Source organism: Anoplophora glabripennis, unplaced genomic scaffold (assembly GCF_000390285.2).
Source record: "Anoplophora glabripennis isolate ALB-LARVAE unplaced genomic scaffold, Agla_2.0 scaffold17, whole genome shotgun sequence".
Taxonomy (NCBI): Eukaryota; Metazoa; Arthropoda; class Insecta; order Coleoptera; family Cerambycidae; genus Anoplophora; species Anoplophora glabripennis.
Window position 1 is genome coordinate 1,816,256 of NW_019416231.1, and position 17,333 is coordinate 1,833,588.

General features: G+C 36.4%; 5 protein-coding genes and 2 non-coding genes across 7 annotated transcripts; 4 read left to right on the forward strand and 3 right to left on the reverse strand.

Annotated features, from left to right (window-relative positions):
* The first annotated feature begins 2 nt into the window (after positions 1 to 2).
* On the forward strand, positions 3 to 2,728 carry LOC108917862 (sulfite oxidase). Its single transcript, XM_018724646.1, has 11 exons — positions 3 to 89; positions 151 to 308; positions 361 to 484; positions 535 to 716; positions 767 to 926; positions 981 to 1,170; positions 1,220 to 1,351; positions 1,400 to 1,592; positions 1,662 to 1,862; positions 1,968 to 2,140; positions 2,192 to 2,728. Exons 1-11 carry the CDS (start codon positions 70 to 72, stop codon positions 2,318 to 2,320), a joined length of 1,662 nt encoding a protein of 553 aa, XP_018580162.1. The 5' UTR covers positions 3 to 69; the 3' UTR covers positions 2,321 to 2,728.
* A 66-nt stretch (positions 2,729 to 2,794) lies between these two features.
* On the reverse strand, positions 2,795 to 5,288 carry LOC108917785 (protein preli-like). The gene is made up of 4 exons (XM_018724540.2): positions 4,897 to 5,288; positions 4,626 to 4,839; positions 4,420 to 4,575; positions 2,795 to 3,412 (listed from the first exon to the last, which is right to left on the reverse strand). The coding sequence occupies exons 1-4, from the start codon at positions 4,986 to 4,988 to the stop codon at positions 3,236 to 3,238; spliced, it is 639 nt and encodes a 212-aa protein (XP_018580056.1). The 5' UTR covers positions 4,989 to 5,288; the 3' UTR covers positions 2,795 to 3,235.
* Positions 5,289 to 5,482: 194 nt separating this feature from the next.
* Trnaq-cug lies at positions 5,483 to 5,554 on the forward strand. Its single transcript has one exon. It is a non-coding gene; the product is annotated as a tRNA-Gln (tRNA).
* Positions 5,555 to 6,354: 800 nt separating this feature from the next.
* Trnak-uuu lies at positions 6,355 to 6,427 on the forward strand. The gene has a single exon. It is a non-coding gene; the product is annotated as a tRNA-Lys (tRNA).
* Positions 6,428 to 6,968: 541 nt separating this feature from the next.
* LOC108917873 (insulin-degrading enzyme) lies at positions 6,969 to 13,650 on the forward strand. The gene is made up of 18 exons (XM_018724661.1): positions 6,969 to 7,137; positions 7,192 to 7,388; positions 7,449 to 7,656; positions 7,714 to 7,883; positions 7,942 to 8,064; positions 8,122 to 8,324; positions 9,565 to 9,765; positions 9,819 to 10,060; positions 10,115 to 10,217; positions 10,273 to 10,368; positions 10,421 to 10,530; positions 11,280 to 11,424; positions 11,478 to 11,588; positions 11,639 to 11,759; positions 11,810 to 12,171; positions 12,225 to 12,359; positions 12,412 to 12,621; positions 12,676 to 13,650. The coding sequence occupies exons 1-18, from the start codon at positions 7,058 to 7,060 to the stop codon at positions 12,904 to 12,906; spliced, it is 3,048 nt and encodes a 1,015-aa protein (XP_018580177.1). The 5' UTR covers positions 6,969 to 7,057; the 3' UTR covers positions 12,907 to 13,650.
* On the reverse strand, positions 8,248 to 9,505 carry LOC108917874 (probable histone-lysine N-methyltransferase set-23). The gene has a single exon (XM_018724663.2). The coding sequence runs from the start codon at positions 9,192 to 9,194 to the stop codon at positions 8,343 to 8,345; it is 852 nt and encodes a 283-aa protein (XP_018580179.1). The 5' UTR covers positions 9,195 to 9,505; the 3' UTR covers positions 8,248 to 8,342.
* A 2,393-nt stretch (positions 13,651 to 16,043) lies between the features above and the next one.
* Positions 16,044 to 17,259, reverse strand: LOC108917800 (tubulin-folding cofactor B). The gene is made up of 4 exons (XM_018724561.2): positions 16,968 to 17,259; positions 16,646 to 16,916; positions 16,376 to 16,592; positions 16,044 to 16,317 (listed from the first exon to the last, which is right to left on the reverse strand). The coding sequence occupies exons 1-4, from the start codon at positions 17,085 to 17,087 to the stop codon at positions 16,200 to 16,202; spliced, it is 726 nt and encodes a 241-aa protein (XP_018580077.1). The 5' UTR covers positions 17,088 to 17,259; the 3' UTR covers positions 16,044 to 16,199.
* Positions 17,260 to 17,333: the final 74 nt, after the last annotated feature.

Below are 17,333 nucleotides of genomic sequence, written 5' to 3' on the forward strand. Positions count from 1 at the left end.
TTTATAAATAGATGGTGGTATGACAATCTACAAGTGCATGACCTTATTTCACAAGATCAAACTTTAAAAATGAAATTTTTAGCGAATAGGTAATTTGTAATTTTTTTCTAAATATTTTGCTGTCATAAATAGATGCATACATTTTTTCAGTGTAAGGAGAATATTATTTATCTATAGACCAATTTATCAGTCTACTAGAGCCTTCAGTTTCAGCAACAGTAACAATAATGAACAAACCAGGTGGAATACCTGCAATAAAATTCTTATTAGCTCTGTGATTGCAGGATGCCTAGGATATTATGCATTTGGTTGGTTCCAATTCCGCTTTGTCTATTTCAGGAAATAATGATTTCATTTCAGACAAGCAAAGAAAATACGTTTTTGCAGAGGCCAGCAAAAGTAGCGATGAAAGTGGAACTGCCGGAAAGTTTAAGGAAGGGCTGCCATCGTTCTCTTTGAGAGAAATTAGTGATCACACTTCTAAGTAAAAACGTTCGCAGGGCTTTGAATGTGTGTGTATCTTTCGTTTTCTAGGGACACGAAAGTGTGGGTGACGTATAAAGAAGGTGTGTACGACATCACGGATTTTGTGGACAAGCATCCTGGAGGAGATCAGATTCTCATAGCTGCAGGCAGTTCAGTGGAACCGTTTTGGCTTCTCTATGGGGTACACGAAAACAAACATGTTTATATGCTATTGGAAAGTTACCGAATAGGTATTTCTGCGATTTAATTTATATATTTTAACTAGTACAATATTCTACAGGCAATCTCAGTAAAGAGGACGTAGGTACCTTGAGTAGTGATTTGGACGATCCGTACAGCAAGGATCCTGTACGTCACCCGGTACTAAAACCTACCAGTGCAAAGCCTTTTAATGCAGAGATTCCTCCACCACTGTTAGTAGAAAGCTTTATAACGCCCAAGTAAGAACTCTTAACATTCACGTATGTTGCGATTATTTTAAAATTGAATTTCAGCGAACTTTTTTATGTGAGAAATCATCTCCCGGTACCAGATATCGATCCTAACACGTACGAGTTAGAGGTGGAACTGGAAGGGCGGAATAAAAGAGTAACTTTCACTTTGGACGAATTGAAAAAATTGCCCAAATGCACCATAACAGCGGCAATCATGTGCGCTGGAAACAGGAGAGGCGACATGACGAAGGTTAGTAGGAAATAAATGTTAGTTCATCAAGTGAATCGACCTTTTGAAGGTCAAGCCCGTGAAAGGTCTTAATTGGGGTCCCGGAGCAGTTGGTAACGCGGTATGGACAGGTGTACGATTACGTGACGTCCTTGGGAAAGCCGGCGTTGACGAAGATGATGCTCGTTACAAGCATGTCAAGGTAATCATCATTATTTTTAATGTCGTAGTAGATATAGTTTGAATTTAGTTCGAAGGGATCGATTTCGATGTGACCGGCAATATGTACGGGGCCTCGATACCAATCTGGAAGGCTTTGGACAAACGGGGCGACGTTCTGTTAGCTTACGAGATGAACGGAGTTCCTATTCCTAGAGACCACGGATTTCCGATTCGCGTGGTCGTCCCAGGCGTCGTGGGTGCGAGAAATGTCAAATGGTTAGGTATTGACTGATTTCGATATCGATATTACGCTACCGCTACTTCTTATCTTGAATCGGATATTATTCCAGGTAAAATTACCGTTTCCGAGAAGGAAAGTGACTCGCATTGGCAACAGAACGATTACAAGGGGTTCTCGCCCAGTACGGACTGGGATACTGTGGATTTTACCAAATCGCCGGCCATCCAGGAGTTACCGGTTATATCGGCCATTTGCCAGCCGTGTAACGGAGACAATGTCGAGGTTGTCGACGGACATATACTCGTGAGAGGTATGTTGGTCAGTCTTTTGATACTTTTTTAAAACTATCGAAGCGCCATCTATTGAAAAATTACCCATTTTTATAAAAAACGTGTATTTGGATATTGTGTTTCAGGGTACGCTTGGTCAGGGGGCGGGCAGAAAATAGTAAGGGTAGACGTCACCGTCGACGCGGGAAAAACCTGGCACGTCGCCCATTTCGACGGTCAGGACTCATCGGAGCCCCCTCAACATTGGGCCTGGACTTTGTGGTCGATTCGCATTCCCGTAGAAAAACATCTGGAAAGCGTAAGTCCTTGACTTTGTTGGGTGAAATGGGGGTAATTTTTTTCGTTTCAGGTTGAAATTTGGGCCAAAGCTGTGGACTCTTCTTACAATACCCAACCGGAGAGTTTCGAGAACATTTGGAATTTACGAGGGGTTCTCGGTAACGCTTACCATCGGGTAAAAGTTAAATTTTCCCAGTGATCATGAAATAAGAGTAAATATTGCAAATTAAGTTGGTAGTTATTTGAGATATATGTAAAAAAATGTGATACTACTCTGAAATTTTTGAATTGTTAATTTTTTTGAAAATCGTAAAACATAAGCAGGCGGCTCAGAATAATGGTCACTTAGGCACCACAATAATCGAAATTGTTCATTATCCGCTACTTACATCAGAATATTACACACAGGGAACATCAAAATTAGGTTATGTAATAAAAATACCCAGTATGGCAGCTGTAAGGGTCAATTTTATGTTTTTTATTTTTATTACGTCGTTAAGATGAATGAGTCAAACTCTACTTATATTTGTACTGGTTTTAAGAATTATTATTGTTTTTTATTGGTATTCTACATATCTTTACATTTTTTCACACAAATTTGTTTAAATTCCCTCCTTTCCTATAATATATGCATTTTTTATATTTTATAGTATTTTTTTAAATAAAAATCAAGTTTCGTCTCTTTAAAACAATTTATTACAAGCTACAAACAACTTTTGCTAATCCTAGCGAAAATTACAACAATACACAGCTAAAACTAAAACTTCCATCCTATATAAAATCTGACTAGCCGTACTTAAAAAATTGAAGAAAACGTGTATAAAAAGTATTAAATGTTTTAATATGGAATTGAATCAAGTTCAGAAATTCACCGTTTACCCTACCCGCTAAACGTAAACATCTCTCCGGCAAACCAACACCTACATCTTGGTAATTTCAACTTCTATACCAACAAATATTGCAGCTATTTTCCCGTTAAACAAATTAAGAACTATGTTAAGCCTTATTTTACATTACTTTTTATTAAAAGTTACATTTTCCATCGATGGACACAAATATTTACTCTAAACATTAATTCGTATAATACCTTTTCGAGACGCCCCTTCCGCCGTTCTTAAGACTGATTCGGATGCAGAGACGCGTAGATGGGGACGGCCCTGGATTTCGCCAGCTCCGAGGCGTTCTTCGCGGCGTCTTTCAACTTTGCTGCTGCCGTGATGGTGGTCTGCGTCGTGTGCAGGATGTTGTGGTGGGGGTAGAGGTTTGACAGGACGTGGTTGAATCCACCAGCCTGCACATAAGTCAGAATTCAATGGAAATTGATATTTGCGTTCTATTTCGGAAAGATTATTTCACTCATTATATTAATCGAACGTAAAATGTTTGCTGAAGTTTTATCGAGGTAAAATGATATCATCGTTGATATAGCACAGGGGCATAAGCACCAAAACTACTATTTAAGTAATTTCTCTGGAAAACTGTTTGTGAAAAAGGGAATACAAGTCCTAAGAGGTTTCGGTCGATTTTCTTTTTATTGCATACACCCATTTGCAAAATCAGCGGTGGTATGTTTGTAATCTCTAATTTTTAACACCCTGTATATTAAAATTGAGGCATTTCCGGATATATATTTATAGAAATTGCTTTTGTTAATTTGAATCTGCAATTAATGTTTGGCTAGGTGTTTTCGTTACACTCTGTATAAAAAAATGATGCGGTTACGAAAAATATCCATTCAGAGTTAAAAAGTGAATGAATTCAAACAATTTTGCATGTCGCACATTTATAGAATTTAATTTAAATAGAAAACAAATCACTTTACAAGGTCAAATTGGAGAGGAATGAAAATGTAAACAACTCTGTTTACTTAATCTGCAATAAATTCTACTTAATCTAATCAAATATAAAGTATATATCAAGGGTCTTAATTTTATATTATACGCATTTTTTTACCACACTTTTCTCACCGTTCTCTGAATTATATCATTACTGCAAGCTATAAATAACATGGCATTGAATTCAGTATCTGACAACGATTCGGGAATTGAAAAAAAAATAAAAATCGCCGAGTAATTAACATTCCAAATTCCACACCGCACCACTGTTAACTAACACCCAATTTCTTTGACCTTTGATACTGAACTTTTAATTATTTGTTTACACTGAATAATCAATGGCCTATTTACATTACTTTTAGTATCAAACACTTGCCATTCTATTAAGACAATTTTCTCCGAATTACTCTTAATATATTTTGCAATAAACACAAAACTCCGTGGTAACAAATGTAGTACTCACCATTTTAGTGCAGTTCTTCTTAAACCTCTCATAACCAAAGGCGCAGATAGCCCTGCTGAACCCTCGGACTTGCGAATCGATCCATGCCGATCTTAAAGCTACTGTTTTACCTGGATGTTCCTCGCTTTCTTTGTAAACAACTTTCTCCGTCACACTCTACAATGTGTCTATTAATTATAATACTTAAGTTGTCCTCGGAAACTTACCATAACTTTAGCATATCCCAGGTTTCGCGTGTACGTCACGAGCACCTTATTTTTGGGATCCACGATGCTCTCTTCGATTATATTGACATGCTTGGCAGTTATAAACCTCTCGGCCCATTTCGGAATGCTGTTAGTTTTGCTGAGAAGCCTTTTAGTGAACAATCTTCCCGATCTGACTTCTCGCTGTACTGTATCTTCCGTAAGAACATGTTTGCTGTAATTTTCACACAATGTTTAAAAAAACATGACATTTTATTCATATTTATCCTACCTGTTGGGGTTGGGGTACCTTTTCCAGAATCCTTGAGCGACTTGGTCCCAGTTGTAATTAAAAATTGTGGTGTCAGAGAAAAATTTTGGCATGTTGTCCTGAAGGATATTCAAACTAGTTCAAGAGGTGTCGAAACGGGGTTTTATGTAACGAGGAGGAATGTTCTAAGTGCTTACATGTTCTGACTAGATTTTAAACGGGGATTCATACATTTTCCTTTATAGGGAAACAGGGAAACTAAAACATTCAGCACGTTAGGGAGCAACCACTCACAGGACTGTCAATTTTGAAGAATTTGTGATGAATGAACATAACCTTGAAGGGCAACAAAACAAAACACGATAGAATTGTGCCGCTACCCGCTACCGGCGCTCCCACGAGGAATCGTGATCAAAGTCGCGTAGTCATGTGACCACCATTATGTTGATTCATTTTTAATAAATAAAATAAAATAAGTTAACAGCAACTAATTTGTGATTAGACTATTGAGTATATTATTTTATTAAAAAATAATATAAAACTCGTTTAAATAACAATTTACAGTTGTCGATACACTTGACGATGTAAAATGGACTGTTTGCATCGAGGTCCCATGGTGTAATGGTTAGCACTCTGGACTCTGAATCCAGCGATCCGAGTTCAAATCTCGGTGGGACCTTAGTTTATTTTATTTTTTTATTTAAATATTATGCAGTAGTAAAATAAGAAATATATAGTGCTGGCAGAACGTTTTCGTAGATACCTGATTAAAAATATATTTTAAAGACGTCTTGTTTACAGTACGAAAATAAACCAGAAGTTATTTACCTATTGAAAACGTTACTATTTTAAATAGCTTTTTACATCATTGCTAGAAAAACATGTTTTTTTACTTGACTGTTACTTTTACTAAGCATGCACCTATAATATAACAAAGTTATCCCATATGACACTGCGTAGAATTTTTTTTACAAAAATTGGTAGGTATGAATTTTATTTTCGTAGTTTATTAATACCCGATATTATCTAAAAATCTTCAAATAGTATAATACTTATAATACAGGATTAATAATACATTGTACTTGTTCTTAAACAAATTCGAGTAGTTGCCAAATAGAGGTGGATGCTTCTATGTATAACATATTGTTTATTACAGATTTTACCAGAAATATATTGAAAGGTCTGTATTTAATTAGATAACACAAAAATATTTCTAAGTTCTTAAATTTACAGTATATCTATTAAAAAAATGGTCAATAAAAAAGATATGTATAAATAAATAAAAATAATTGCGGAATAAAAAGGAAGAGACAAAATTCTCTAATTTCTTTAAATTTATTTTATATATGCTTTATTTACTGCAGATGTGAAATAATTTGTTCACAAAACCTATAGTATTATCTAAATATAAAATTTTATTAAACTAAAAAATTATTTTATAACAGTGGGAATAAACATAGCAAACACTATTGTTTCAGTGCCCGGGTAGCTCAGTCGGTAGAGCATTGGACTTTTAATCCAAGGGTCCAGGGTTCAAGTCCCTGCTCGGGCGATATTTTTTAATTTTTTTGTTGTATTAAAAAATAACCTTTTTATTTTAAGGTAGAATTATTGAGTTAATAATGTACTATTAGATTCGACCTCGTAAAGTAAAAAATAAACTTTTGTTTTAAACTAATTGTAAGTTTCTTATCGGTCAATTAATTCACTCTCATGGGTTTAAAGTTTCGCGAAACTTAATTTTGCCGATTCACAATCAGATTTTTTAAAGAAAGGTATATCTAGTTTCTTTAGCAATAGAAATGATGAAGAAATTCAGTCACAGTTACTTTTTTATTTAGATATTTTTTCAAAATAGCATAAAAATTTAATATCTAATTTTTTTCCTCTGTTGCCGACAAGAAATGGTTACGCAACATATTTCCCTTTTTTTTCCCAAAATCAAAAGTAACTGCTTGTGCAGTGAGTTTTATATTGTGCTTGTAGGTGTGACAAGCTCTACAAACGAAAGCAACTTAGAATACTATTTCCAACATTTAGTGTTCATTGCCATTTATTTCTATATTTCCTACATCTTTGGTCATTGCCCCAAATGTCAAAAATGTAAACGTCAGACGCGGTAAAAATTAGTTCTTCGACTGATAACATTTCTCGCAGAACCTCTAATTCCAAGAAAATCTGAATGCAGTTCCTAAAGCACACCAGACTACTGCTAAAATCCATATCAGGCTATCAAATCCGCACCACGATATTTTTGTACAGGTATAATTGAGGTTACGTCACCTACTTGCAATATTTTTAAAAGTCATTTTTCAGTACCGTGGGAATATTTAAACAGGCCGAAGCGAAAATGGCAAACCCCAGCTTAATTCTACGTAGAATTGACGATATAATCAAATCCGAGGAGGACAAGAGACAGTATCGTGGTTTAGAATTAACAAATCGATTGAAAGTCTTGCTCGTGAGCGATCCTAACACTGACAAATCTGCAGCTGCTATGGACGTAAACGTTGGTAAGTGTACATGTTTTTATAATGTATTGTGTAGCATATGGATAGTCATTGTTATTTTAGGATTTTTGAGTGATCCAAAGGAAGTTCTTGGTCTGGCACATTTCTGCGAACATATGTTGTTTTTGGGTACAAAGAAGTACCCAAATGAAAATGACTATAACAAATTTCTGAGTGAACACGGGGGTAGCAGTAATGCAGCCACTTACCCGGACCATACTATTTATTATTTTGACATTGTGCCTGAACAACTTTCTTCTGCTTTGGACAGGTACGAGTAATCGCTATACACACATATTTTTACAAATGTTTGGATCGTGATTTGTAGGTTCTCTCAATTTTTTGTCGCTCCTCTGTTTACTGAGAGTGCTAGTGAGCGCGAGATAAATGCGGTTAATTCTGAACATGAAAAAAATATTCCCAGCGATGTTTGGAGGATGGATCAGCTGGACAAGCATATTTCTGACCCAGATCATCCCTATAATACCTTTGGAACAGGTTTAATCACTAAAATTCGTATTTGTGGAATATTTCAATGATTTAATAATATTTTTAGGTAACAAATACACTTTGGTCACTCTTCCAAAAGCAAAGGGCATCAATGTGAGGGAAAAGCTGTTGGAATTTCATGGTAAATGGTACTCGTCTAATATCATGTGTTTAGCTGTACTAGGAAAAGGTAGGTGATAAAAAATAGTTAACTCGTTTTATGTTAAATGCATATATTTCCCTACAGAAAGTCTCGACGAATTAGAAGAAATGGTCGTGGAGTTGTTTTCGACGGTAGAAAATAAAAGCGTAGAAGCACCAATTTGGAAAACTCATCCGTTTAAGGAAGACCAGTTTAAAACTATGGTCTATATCAGTCCCGTGAAGGATGTTCGGAATCTCAACATTGTTTTTCCTTGCGAGGATCTCACGGAATTCTACAAGTCAGCGGTAAGTAGGCATATAAAATTATGTAGATAGCGATACGTCAAACGGTAAATATTTTCTACATCCTTGGCTGTTACAGAGACATTTTTTCTTAACATATTTTCCACAATTATCAATGCCTAAATCTCCCTCTCCGTAATTGTAAGTGATCTCGCTGTTTTCTTTGATATCCTCATTAGCGAAGATGCCTAAAACTGGCATCGCGTCGTTTATTCTTACGACATATAATTTGCAATTTGGTTCACAACTGTGATTTATATATCGACCAAGGTTTCCGTAGTGGGATGGGTCTATAAAAGTTTTCACTTCTTTTTCGCCAAAGTGTTCTTTTATGCAGAAGATGTAATTCATTTTATTTTGTTCGCTGTTGCTGCTAAACCTAGCGAAGGCTTGATTTTCTGTGATTATTTCACCAGCGTACTCGCAAACGAAATTGCCTTTTTTTATCTCGTCTGCCGTGAATAAGCCCGAGCCTTTACCGTTTCCACAAAACTGGATTTTTAAGTTTTTTCTGGGCCCAAACTGGACCAACCTATTTCCGCAAACTCTTTTGTTGCAAGAACAGTTTTCGTTACATTCATACGTCGGACTGTCTATAGTATTTTCGTGAATCATATAACTTGTGGTGTCATAAATATTATCGTAATTGTAAAAAGTACCACTTTTTCCGATACAAGAACATGCACTATGTTTTGTGCATTCCGTTTCACATTTACAACCATCCAGAGTGTAGTTATATAAATCTTGGACTTCTTTACATGGCAAACTTTTGGGAAAATACATTACACCAGGCACATTGTGATCATATTCATCAGTAAATTCCATGACTGTCAACTTATATTTTTTGAGGTTAGTTTGACCCATAGACAACATAAATCAGATGAACCTTTCTTTTTCAACAACAATGAGACTGACAGAGCCATCTATTGTTCTTCTGCCGTTAACTATGTTTGAGCTCAAGAAATGTTAGGCGGCAAATTTAAAGTTATTTATAATGAATTTACAGTTACAGTTGTTTTTGAAATCACTGTTAATCTCACTTAATTGAAAAATCACACAGGAAATATACCTATTTTTCCGACAGTGACGCCTCTATACATTTTTCTGTACACTATGCTAGAAAAATCCAGGGGCTCGTTACATTGTGCTATATAATCAGTGATATTGGAATTAAAATAATTCCACAGAGCCCGACTTACATGCTGTACTTTTAAATAATATATTTGGATTCGATTATTTTAAGCCTGGCCATTACATTAGCCATTTAGTGGGACATGAGGGCCCCGGAAGCATTTTATCAGTGCTTAAAGCTCGCGGATGGTCCAGTAACCTGGTGGCTGGTAGTAAACCGGCTCCGAGGGGTTTTGGGTTCTTTGGAGTAGGCGTCGATTTGACGGAAGAGGGCATAAAGCACGTAGATGATATCGTGAAGCTCATCTTTCAAGTAAGTTGAGCGGTTTGGAGTTATTTGGGAAATGACTGGTTTTAACTTTACAGTACTTGAACATGCTGAAGAAGGAAGGCCCGAAGAAATGGGTGCAGGACGAGAACCGCGACATAGGACAGATGATATTTAGGTTTAAGGATAAGGAGTCGCCCAGGGGGTATATATCGAGTTTAGTGCATAACCTGCAGGAATATCCCATGGAGCATATCTTGTATGCGAATTATATGTTATCGGAATGGGAACCTGAGCTCGTCGAGAAGGTGTGGAGTAATTTCGTCCCGGATAAAGTTAGGTAAAGGTAACCATTTATTTGTCAGTATGTACGTGATATTTATTAACTCCTTAGGATAGCGGTCATAGGAAAGAAGTTTGAAAAGGACCTTGACCAAGAGGAGCCCTGGTACGGAACGAAATACAAGAAAACTTATATTCCCGAAGAGACAATCAAAGTAATTATCGGGATATTAAATTGTTCGTGTTACGTCAAACGATTCTATTTTTTAGGATTGGAACGGAGCCGGTTTGTGTCCAGATTTGAGGATGCCGGAGAAAAACGAGTTTATTCCTACAGACTTTCATTTATACCCGCTTGACGAGGATGTACGTATTTTCAGAATTTTTTCGGAGCGAATTTATTTAAATGCATGTTTAGGTGACGGAACACCCGGCTATTATCGAGGATACGGCCTTAACTAGGGTTTGGTTTAAACAAGACGACCAGTTTCTGCTTCCCAAAGCGAACCTTATGTTCGATTTCGTCAGGTAAGTCTCGCGGATCATTTTTTTGTCCTTCAAATGATTTCATTGTTAATCGGTGTTATTTTTTATGCAAATGTGACCTGTTGAGTGATAATATGCCACCCGCTCTCCCACATAAGTCTCTGACCTCAATGCTAATTATGGGAAATAAAGTTTTAATTTTTAAAAAAATTATATAAAAGTCCAACTTTTTTAAATATTGCTTTTATAAATATTGAAAAGTATGAAGTATTTAAGAGAATTTTCGAGAAACTGAAGCATTTTCACAAAAATATTCGACGATACTGGAAATTTTCATGATTAAAAAAATAATAATTTCGTTTTTCGTTTATTTTTGTTCGTATTTGATGAAAATTTTCAAAAACAATACTAATAATCATAATATTAAGATATTAACAAATTAAAAACTTAAAAAAGGGGATAAATTTAAATAAAATTGTGAATAATTAAATTAAATACAATATAAATAAAATAATACAAATAGAAACTAAAAAATTGAAATAAAAATTAAAAAATGATAGTTGTAATTATTTGCCATTTGTCCTTTTTTTTTATTTTGCTTGTTCGTTTTGTAAATATTTTAATATTACTATTTTTATGTATATTTTTTATAATTTCGGAATAACCGCGACATATTTTGGGTTTTATGTAAGCGTCTTGAAGATGTCCTCAATAAAGACATTCATTTGGCTGCCGATTCTATAATTTAAGCAAAGACCTGGGATAGACCTTAGTATTTCAAAATTTTTTAGCCCTCTCGCATACCTGGACCCCTTAAACTGCAATCTCACCCACATGCTGGTCCAATTGTTCCGGGACTCCCTCAACGAATACGCCTACGCCGCAGAACTCGCCGGGCTCAAGTGGGAACTGATCAACACAAAATACGGATTGATTGTGAGTCGGTTTCACTTGTTTTTCCTTCGAAATCATTTACGTCGAAATTTCAGCTAGGAATTGGAGGTTACAACAACAAACAGCACATACTGTTGGAGAAAATCATGGAGAAACTAACAAACTTCAAAATTGACCCGAAGCGGTTCAATATATGTAAGGAAAATGTAAGCTGTCGGGTTTTCTGTGGCGTCATCGTTAATTTTTTTCCTTTTAGTACATTAGGAACTTGAAGAACTTCTCCGCGGAACAACCGTACCAGCACGCGGTGTATTACTTGACGGTTTTACTAACCGAGCACTCTTGGACGAAGCAAGAACTGTTGGCCGCGACGGATCGTAAGTTGCCCTTCGGGCGTTGACTGGGTAATGAATTTGTTCTCTTTCAGAGATTACCATCGACCGTTTGGAGGCGTTTATCCCGCAGATACTGTCGAAGATGCATATCGAGTCGTTGGTGCACGGCAACGTCAACAAGGAAAAGGCGATTCAGTTGGTGCATATCGTCGAGGATCACCTGACGTCCAGTTTGAATATGTCGCCGCTGCTTCCCAGACAGTTGCTCTTGAACAGGGAGTTGAAGTTGGAGGGTGGCTGCCATTACTCGTACGAAGTGCAGAACGACGTTCACAAGTCTTCTTGCATAGAGCTGTACTACCAGTGCGGCTTGCAGTCGAAAGAAAATAACGTTAAACTGGAACTATTTGCTCAAATCATCCAAGAGCCTTGCTTTAACATCCTGCGAACCAAGGTAAGCGAATCGGCGTTACGGTGTATCGCTACGAACGCTGTATTTCGTTCCAGGAACAGCTAGGGTATATAGTGTTCAGCGGCGTGCGTAGGTCCAACGGCGTTCAGGGTTTGCGGATTATCGTTCAGTCGGACAGGCACCCGACGTACTTAGACAGCAGGATAGAAGAGTTCCTGCAAAACATGCTGGTACGTACGACTTCCGCAAACGGTTAAAAGGTAACGATTTGCGATTTCTCAGGATTACATAAACGAGATGAGCGACGAGGAGTTCTCGAGGCACCGGGAAGCGCTGGCTGCCCAACGGTTGGAAAAACCCAAACAGCTGTCCACGCAAACAAACCGATACTGGTCGGAGATAACGGCGCAGCAGTACCACTTCGACAGGGCGAACGTCGAAGTGGCTTACTTGAGGACACTGTCGAAGAACGACATAATAGAGTTTTACAAGGTAGGAAATCGTGAAATTAAAACATTGTTTTCCATTTCACTTTCGTCGTTTCAGGGATTACTTAGCCACACCGCCGACGCGAGGAAGAAGCTCTCCGTTCACGTCGTCTCGACGGCCGAAGGGGGAGCGGGTAAAGTGGCGGAGAAGGAATACACCCCGGAGAACAACAAGCCGCAACCAGCGGTCATCAGCGACATCACAGTCTTCAAGAGCAGCCACGAGATGCACCCCCTGGTGCAACCTTACATCAACATCACCCGGAAGGGGAACAAGTGCAAGCTGTGATAAACGCCGTAGCGGTTAAGGATAAATTAATTTTTTTTGGTCCTCGCCTACAATCTTTATTTTAGTTGACGCGCCGCGATTTTTTATTGTTTTAACTTTGTTTTTTCTTTATTTTTATTCGTAAGATGTCAATTACCACTCTAGCACTGGTCGGAGACAATTTTTTAAACTATGGGGCTATTATAAACTAAAAAAGTTACACCATGGCATTTTTAATCTAGCGCAATCCAAATGTAGTCGACAGTATTTTTTTTTTATTATTAAATGCAGAGTTATTGAAAATATATTTAATGTTGTATGTTAACTTTTTCAAGGTGACTAATTCGTATGAATAATTGTAACGTTTTATCTTCTTAAATGTAGTTTCCGTACGTTATCGTCTACTAGAGCCTTTTAAATGACTACGAGCCCCATGACACCGAGCTTAGGCGACCAACATTGCACGGTTGGTACTGTCGACTAAAAATCCGTATATCGGCAGATACAGTGCGATCGTCGATTGCATGGAATCTCACGTTTTCTTTTTTTTTAATTTTACTGGTCATGCAGCTTGTAGTCATTTATTAAGGCTCCATCTTAATTTTTATGGGGTAAAAGTAAAATTCGAGCTAAAGCTGGTTTAATCAAATCTTCCTACCTCGAAAATATTAAATCGTTTACATTTTACAGGTTAGACGCAACGTTTTTATCTAAAGTGTTACAATAACAAACTTTTGAGTAAATAAATAATAAATATATTGGAAATATTGCGTTTTCTTCATTCAAACGATTAGTGCAGTCATCGAAGCTGAAAATCAGCTGTAACCTCCCGATTGTTTCAAACTGCATGGATTTGCATGAAAATTTAGAATAAGGCTCATCTTAGGCTCAAGTTCAAAAGTGACGTAAGCCCGATTGACGCTTTTTGTTTCTTTCGGGGTAAAAACTATCCCTAAGTGAAAAAAATTGAAAAAATTAAGTTTTAAGCATTTTATTGATACAAATCTTCCTTTATTTTTATGCTATAGGAATAAAAAAATATATTCGTTGAAAAAAAGGCTACATTTTTGTTGTCTATTATTTTTTACGTATCTTTCATAGTTTCAGAGTGATATGAATTTTTTTTGAATAATGAAAATTACGTTTTCAACTTTTACCGTACATTATTCAAAAAATACGCATTCTAAACCGGTCTAACTTCAGGATCGTATGAAAAACACTAAAACAAAACTAATTGTAAAGGGTCTACGATTAATTTTAATTCTGATGGAAATGGTACAGCATTTACTGCTCATTTTTCCTTAACAACCCATCTGTTTTTGACGATAACTCCTTCAATTTTGCTCTAATTAACTTTTATAAGTGCTCATTTTGAAGATCTTTTTGAGTTCTACAAGAAACTCCAGGAGCGTTATACACGTAAAATTAATCCTTTTTCCGTTATTTGACGTTGAATACATCGATTCGAATATTCCCCCCAAAACAAGTCCCCTTCCACTAACCACATTTCCCTTTGTATAGGACGTACAACACTTTTTAAAAAACGATTTTCTTCGTTTATATATAAGCTACATATTTGTTCATTACACTTTTTTTAATAAAATGCGTAGTTTTTGAGTTATTCGCGAAAAATACTTTGAGTTTTTTTTTTTTACTCAAAATTCCAAGTTTTCAATCGTGATAACTAAAAAACTATTGATTTTGAAATATTTTTTGCTCAAAATTTGATTCTCTATCGATTTCCAGCGTTATTTAAAAAAAAAATTCCACCCCTGAGAGGAGGTGTCAACCCCCAACAGGGTGGAAGCGTCAATCGGCGCTATGTCACTAATGTTCATTGACCTTCCCTCTAGCTATCTGTCAATTTTCAAGTCGATCGGTTCAGTTTCAAAGAATTCAGAGGTGAAAAGCTTCAATGACTGTACTAGATCCCGAAAACACATCGAAACGCCGATTGGACTTTTTTTTTACGAGTTCAAAAATATCTCCAACTTAACAATCATGGTATCCCGAACGATGAAACCTTCGACTTTCAAATTTTTCTCCGATACTCTCAACGTTCGATCCTCGCCCTTCAATCCGTACAAAATTCCCGAAGCGAGATCCGTCCCGGGTTCTAACTGGTTCAAAATAACGAACTTGTGCTTCTTTATAAACCCGGCGTTGTCCGATTTCAACACAACCGCAAAGTGTTCTGGTTCCAAGTAGTTTGGGTAGAATTGCAAAAGCAGGGAATGGCCTAAAAAATGGAATAAAATAGTGGTCAGCGGTTCCGAGGGAATATACAAACCTAGGACGTTGAATTCTGGGCTCGATTTGTACATGTCGCTTTTGGCTAAGAGATCGTGGATATTCCGGATTTTCCAGTAATAGAAGTATACCGAGTCAATTATAGTTTCGTTGTACATCAAGATCTCCTCCAGTCGCGGCGACAGACTATCACCGCTTTTAAAAAATGGTGTTGCCACTGCTAGTTCCATATTTTTTTCGTCAGAAGTGGGATTTTCAGTTTGAGAAGGCGCGTCCGGTACCTTAAAACCATTAATTTCTAAAATATACCTGATGCCATCGATTTCCTGCTGTATTTTGGTCTGTAGTTTATCGATTTTCATATTGAGTTCGTCTAGAACGACAATTTTTAATAAATTAAGTAAAAGTATTTAAAATTCTTACTTGAGGTGCAAACCCCTTTCAACTGTCGAGTTATCGTCGCATTTGCCGTCGCCTCGACTTCCTTTGTTGTGATGGAACAAATGGCATTTTGGATTTCTTCCACCTTTTCCAGGTCTAGAAATCATCACGTGAAACAAACACACCTTAAAAATTTGTTTCGTTCTTACCTGCTGGTAAATATAAACTTTCTATGCGAAAAGGTGCAGCAAAAAGCAAAATAATGTGTATTTTGAACATTGCAATGGTCGATATTTTGGTTAGCTGGTTAAATTAAGTGTGTTCTGCCCTATTTTATGTGTAGTTTTATTAGCTCGTATAAATTAATGTCAACAACTGGATCAGTGTGTTGAAATTTCGGGATAATTTTAACTCTGTGCTTTGTGCAACCAGACTGCATCCACATACAGAATATTTATAAAATAAGGCTCATGGTGGCGAGAGAGAAATAAAAATATGTGATGTTAAATCATTTTATTTAAAAAAAAAATAATAAATTAATTTGTAAATTCTAAGTCAAATTAATATGTGAAAAAGGGTATAAGTATACTTCTGATAAACACTAAGCATCACAATATTAGAAGCATAAATTTTAATTAAAAAAAATTATATATAGATTGGAATGGCTCGATTTAAAGGAATAATTAGATCTCCTCGTTCAAATCGTAATCCTCTTCTGGAAAATCGCCACACAGGACGTTGTGTGGCTTTATGAAAGCTCCGTATTTGTCAGGACAATCAAAATACTTCTTTCCTTTCAAACTACCAGAAAAAAAAAGTAAGTACATTTTCTATCTTAATTAAATGAACTTGCACTAACCTTCCGTCGTTCTTGCCTAGTGGTTCGTCGTATTTGACACCAATCCAGTACCCGGCCAAACCTTCTACAGATCCGGAATACATCACGGTGCCTAACCTATGAGGCGCATTTTGTATGGTAACTTTACACCTAGACCCAACGATAGTACTTTCTGCTAATTTCTTTTCTTCGGCTTCTAGTAATTCCTTTTTCTTTTGATTCTCTTCATTATATTTACCTAAAATACATATTTCGTAATAATTTTCTAACGAGTCACTCAATTTACCTTACCTAATTTATTTTTTAACAAAAATGCACGGACCGAATCACTTTTCTTCGAGTATTCTTCCTCTGACAGTTCAAATTTTGGCTCATTACCAAAATCTAATTCGTTTCTGATTTGGAACTGGTCTATAACGTGCAACCTCATGCCGTTTTCCAAAGGGTAAGAGCCTAGGAGCGCATTGTCGTCTTCTAGTTTACATACTAACTTATTATCATTCGTGTATGCTTCAATCTGCATGGTGTTACAGCTACCTCCAGTCGTTAGTTCTAGTTTTGCCTGCAATTTGATTATGAGTTTCTTGAACAAAAATTGGTTATTCTAACCTACCTTTAAGTCCGAAATGGTTAAGTCTTTCGGAAATCGCTTTTCACTGAAAGATATCTCATCCTTCGAAGTGGAGATGTGGAGATTTACAAAATCCGAAGTGATCACTTTAAAGTCTGCCATAATTAATACCCAATTAACTTAAAATTTGTTTCTTTTTTTATACTTTTTTTTTTAATCTTGAGAAATGACAGTTCAATCTCGACCACTAAACAAATGTTTGTCATTTCATTTGTCCTTCCCTCTATTTCAGAACATATGTTAAAAGGTTTACTAATTAAAAAAATTCGGTAATAACAATCGAAGTCATCGAAATTATAGGAAACATGAAAATAATGTACGATTAAACCATTACGTCACTAACTATTT

Bases quoted from the DNA above. Each gene is read 5' to 3' on its own strand.
- LOC108917873 (XM_018724661.1), top strand. From the start codon at position 7,058: ATGCAGTTCCTAAAGCACACCAGACTACTGCTAAAATCCATATCAGGC. The intron at 8,065-8,121 runs GTAGGTGATAAA...ATTTCCCTACAG, and splicing joins TTTAGCTGTACTAGGAAAAG to AAAGTCTCGACGAATTAGAA. The intron at 10,531-11,279 runs GTAAGTCTCGCG...AAAATTTTTTAG, and splicing joins CTTATGTTCGATTTCGTCAG to CCCTCTCGCATACCTGGACC.
- LOC108917874 (XM_018724663.2), bottom strand. From the start codon at position 9,194: ATGTTGTCTATGGGTCAAACTAACCTCAAAAAATATAAGTTGACAGTC.
- LOC108917800 (XM_018724561.2), bottom strand. From the start codon at position 17,087: ATGGCAGACTTTAAAGTGATCACTTCGGATTTTGTAAATCTCCACATC. The intron at 16,917-16,967 runs GTAGGTTAGAAT...ATCAAATTGCAG, and splicing joins TAACCATTTCGGACTTAAAG to GCAAAACTAGAACTAACGAC. The intron at 16,593-16,645 runs GTAAGGTAAATT...TATGTATTTTAG, and splicing joins TTTGTTAAAAAATAAATTAG to GTAAATATAATGAAGAGAAT.
- LOC108917785 (XM_018724540.2), bottom strand. From the start codon at position 4,988: ATGCCAAAATTTTTCTCTGACACCACAATTTTTAATTACAACTGGGAC. The intron at 4,576-4,625 runs GTAAGTTTCCGA...GACACATTGTAG, and splicing joins TGGGATATGCTAAAGTTATG to AGTGTGACGGAGAAAGTTGT. The intron at 3,413-4,419 runs GTGAGTACTACA...ACTTATGTGCAG, and splicing joins AGAAGAACTGCACTAAAATG to GCTGGTGGATTCAACCACGT.
- LOC108917862 (XM_018724646.1), top strand. From the start codon at position 70: ATGAAATTTTTAGCGAATAG. The intron at 309-360 runs GTTGGTTCCAAT...ATTTCATTTCAG, and splicing joins CCTAGGATATTATGCATTTG to ACAAGCAAAGAAAATACGTT. The intron at 717-766 runs GTATTTCTGCGA...AATATTCTACAG, and splicing joins ATTGGAAAGTTACCGAATAG to GCAATCTCAGTAAAGAGGAC.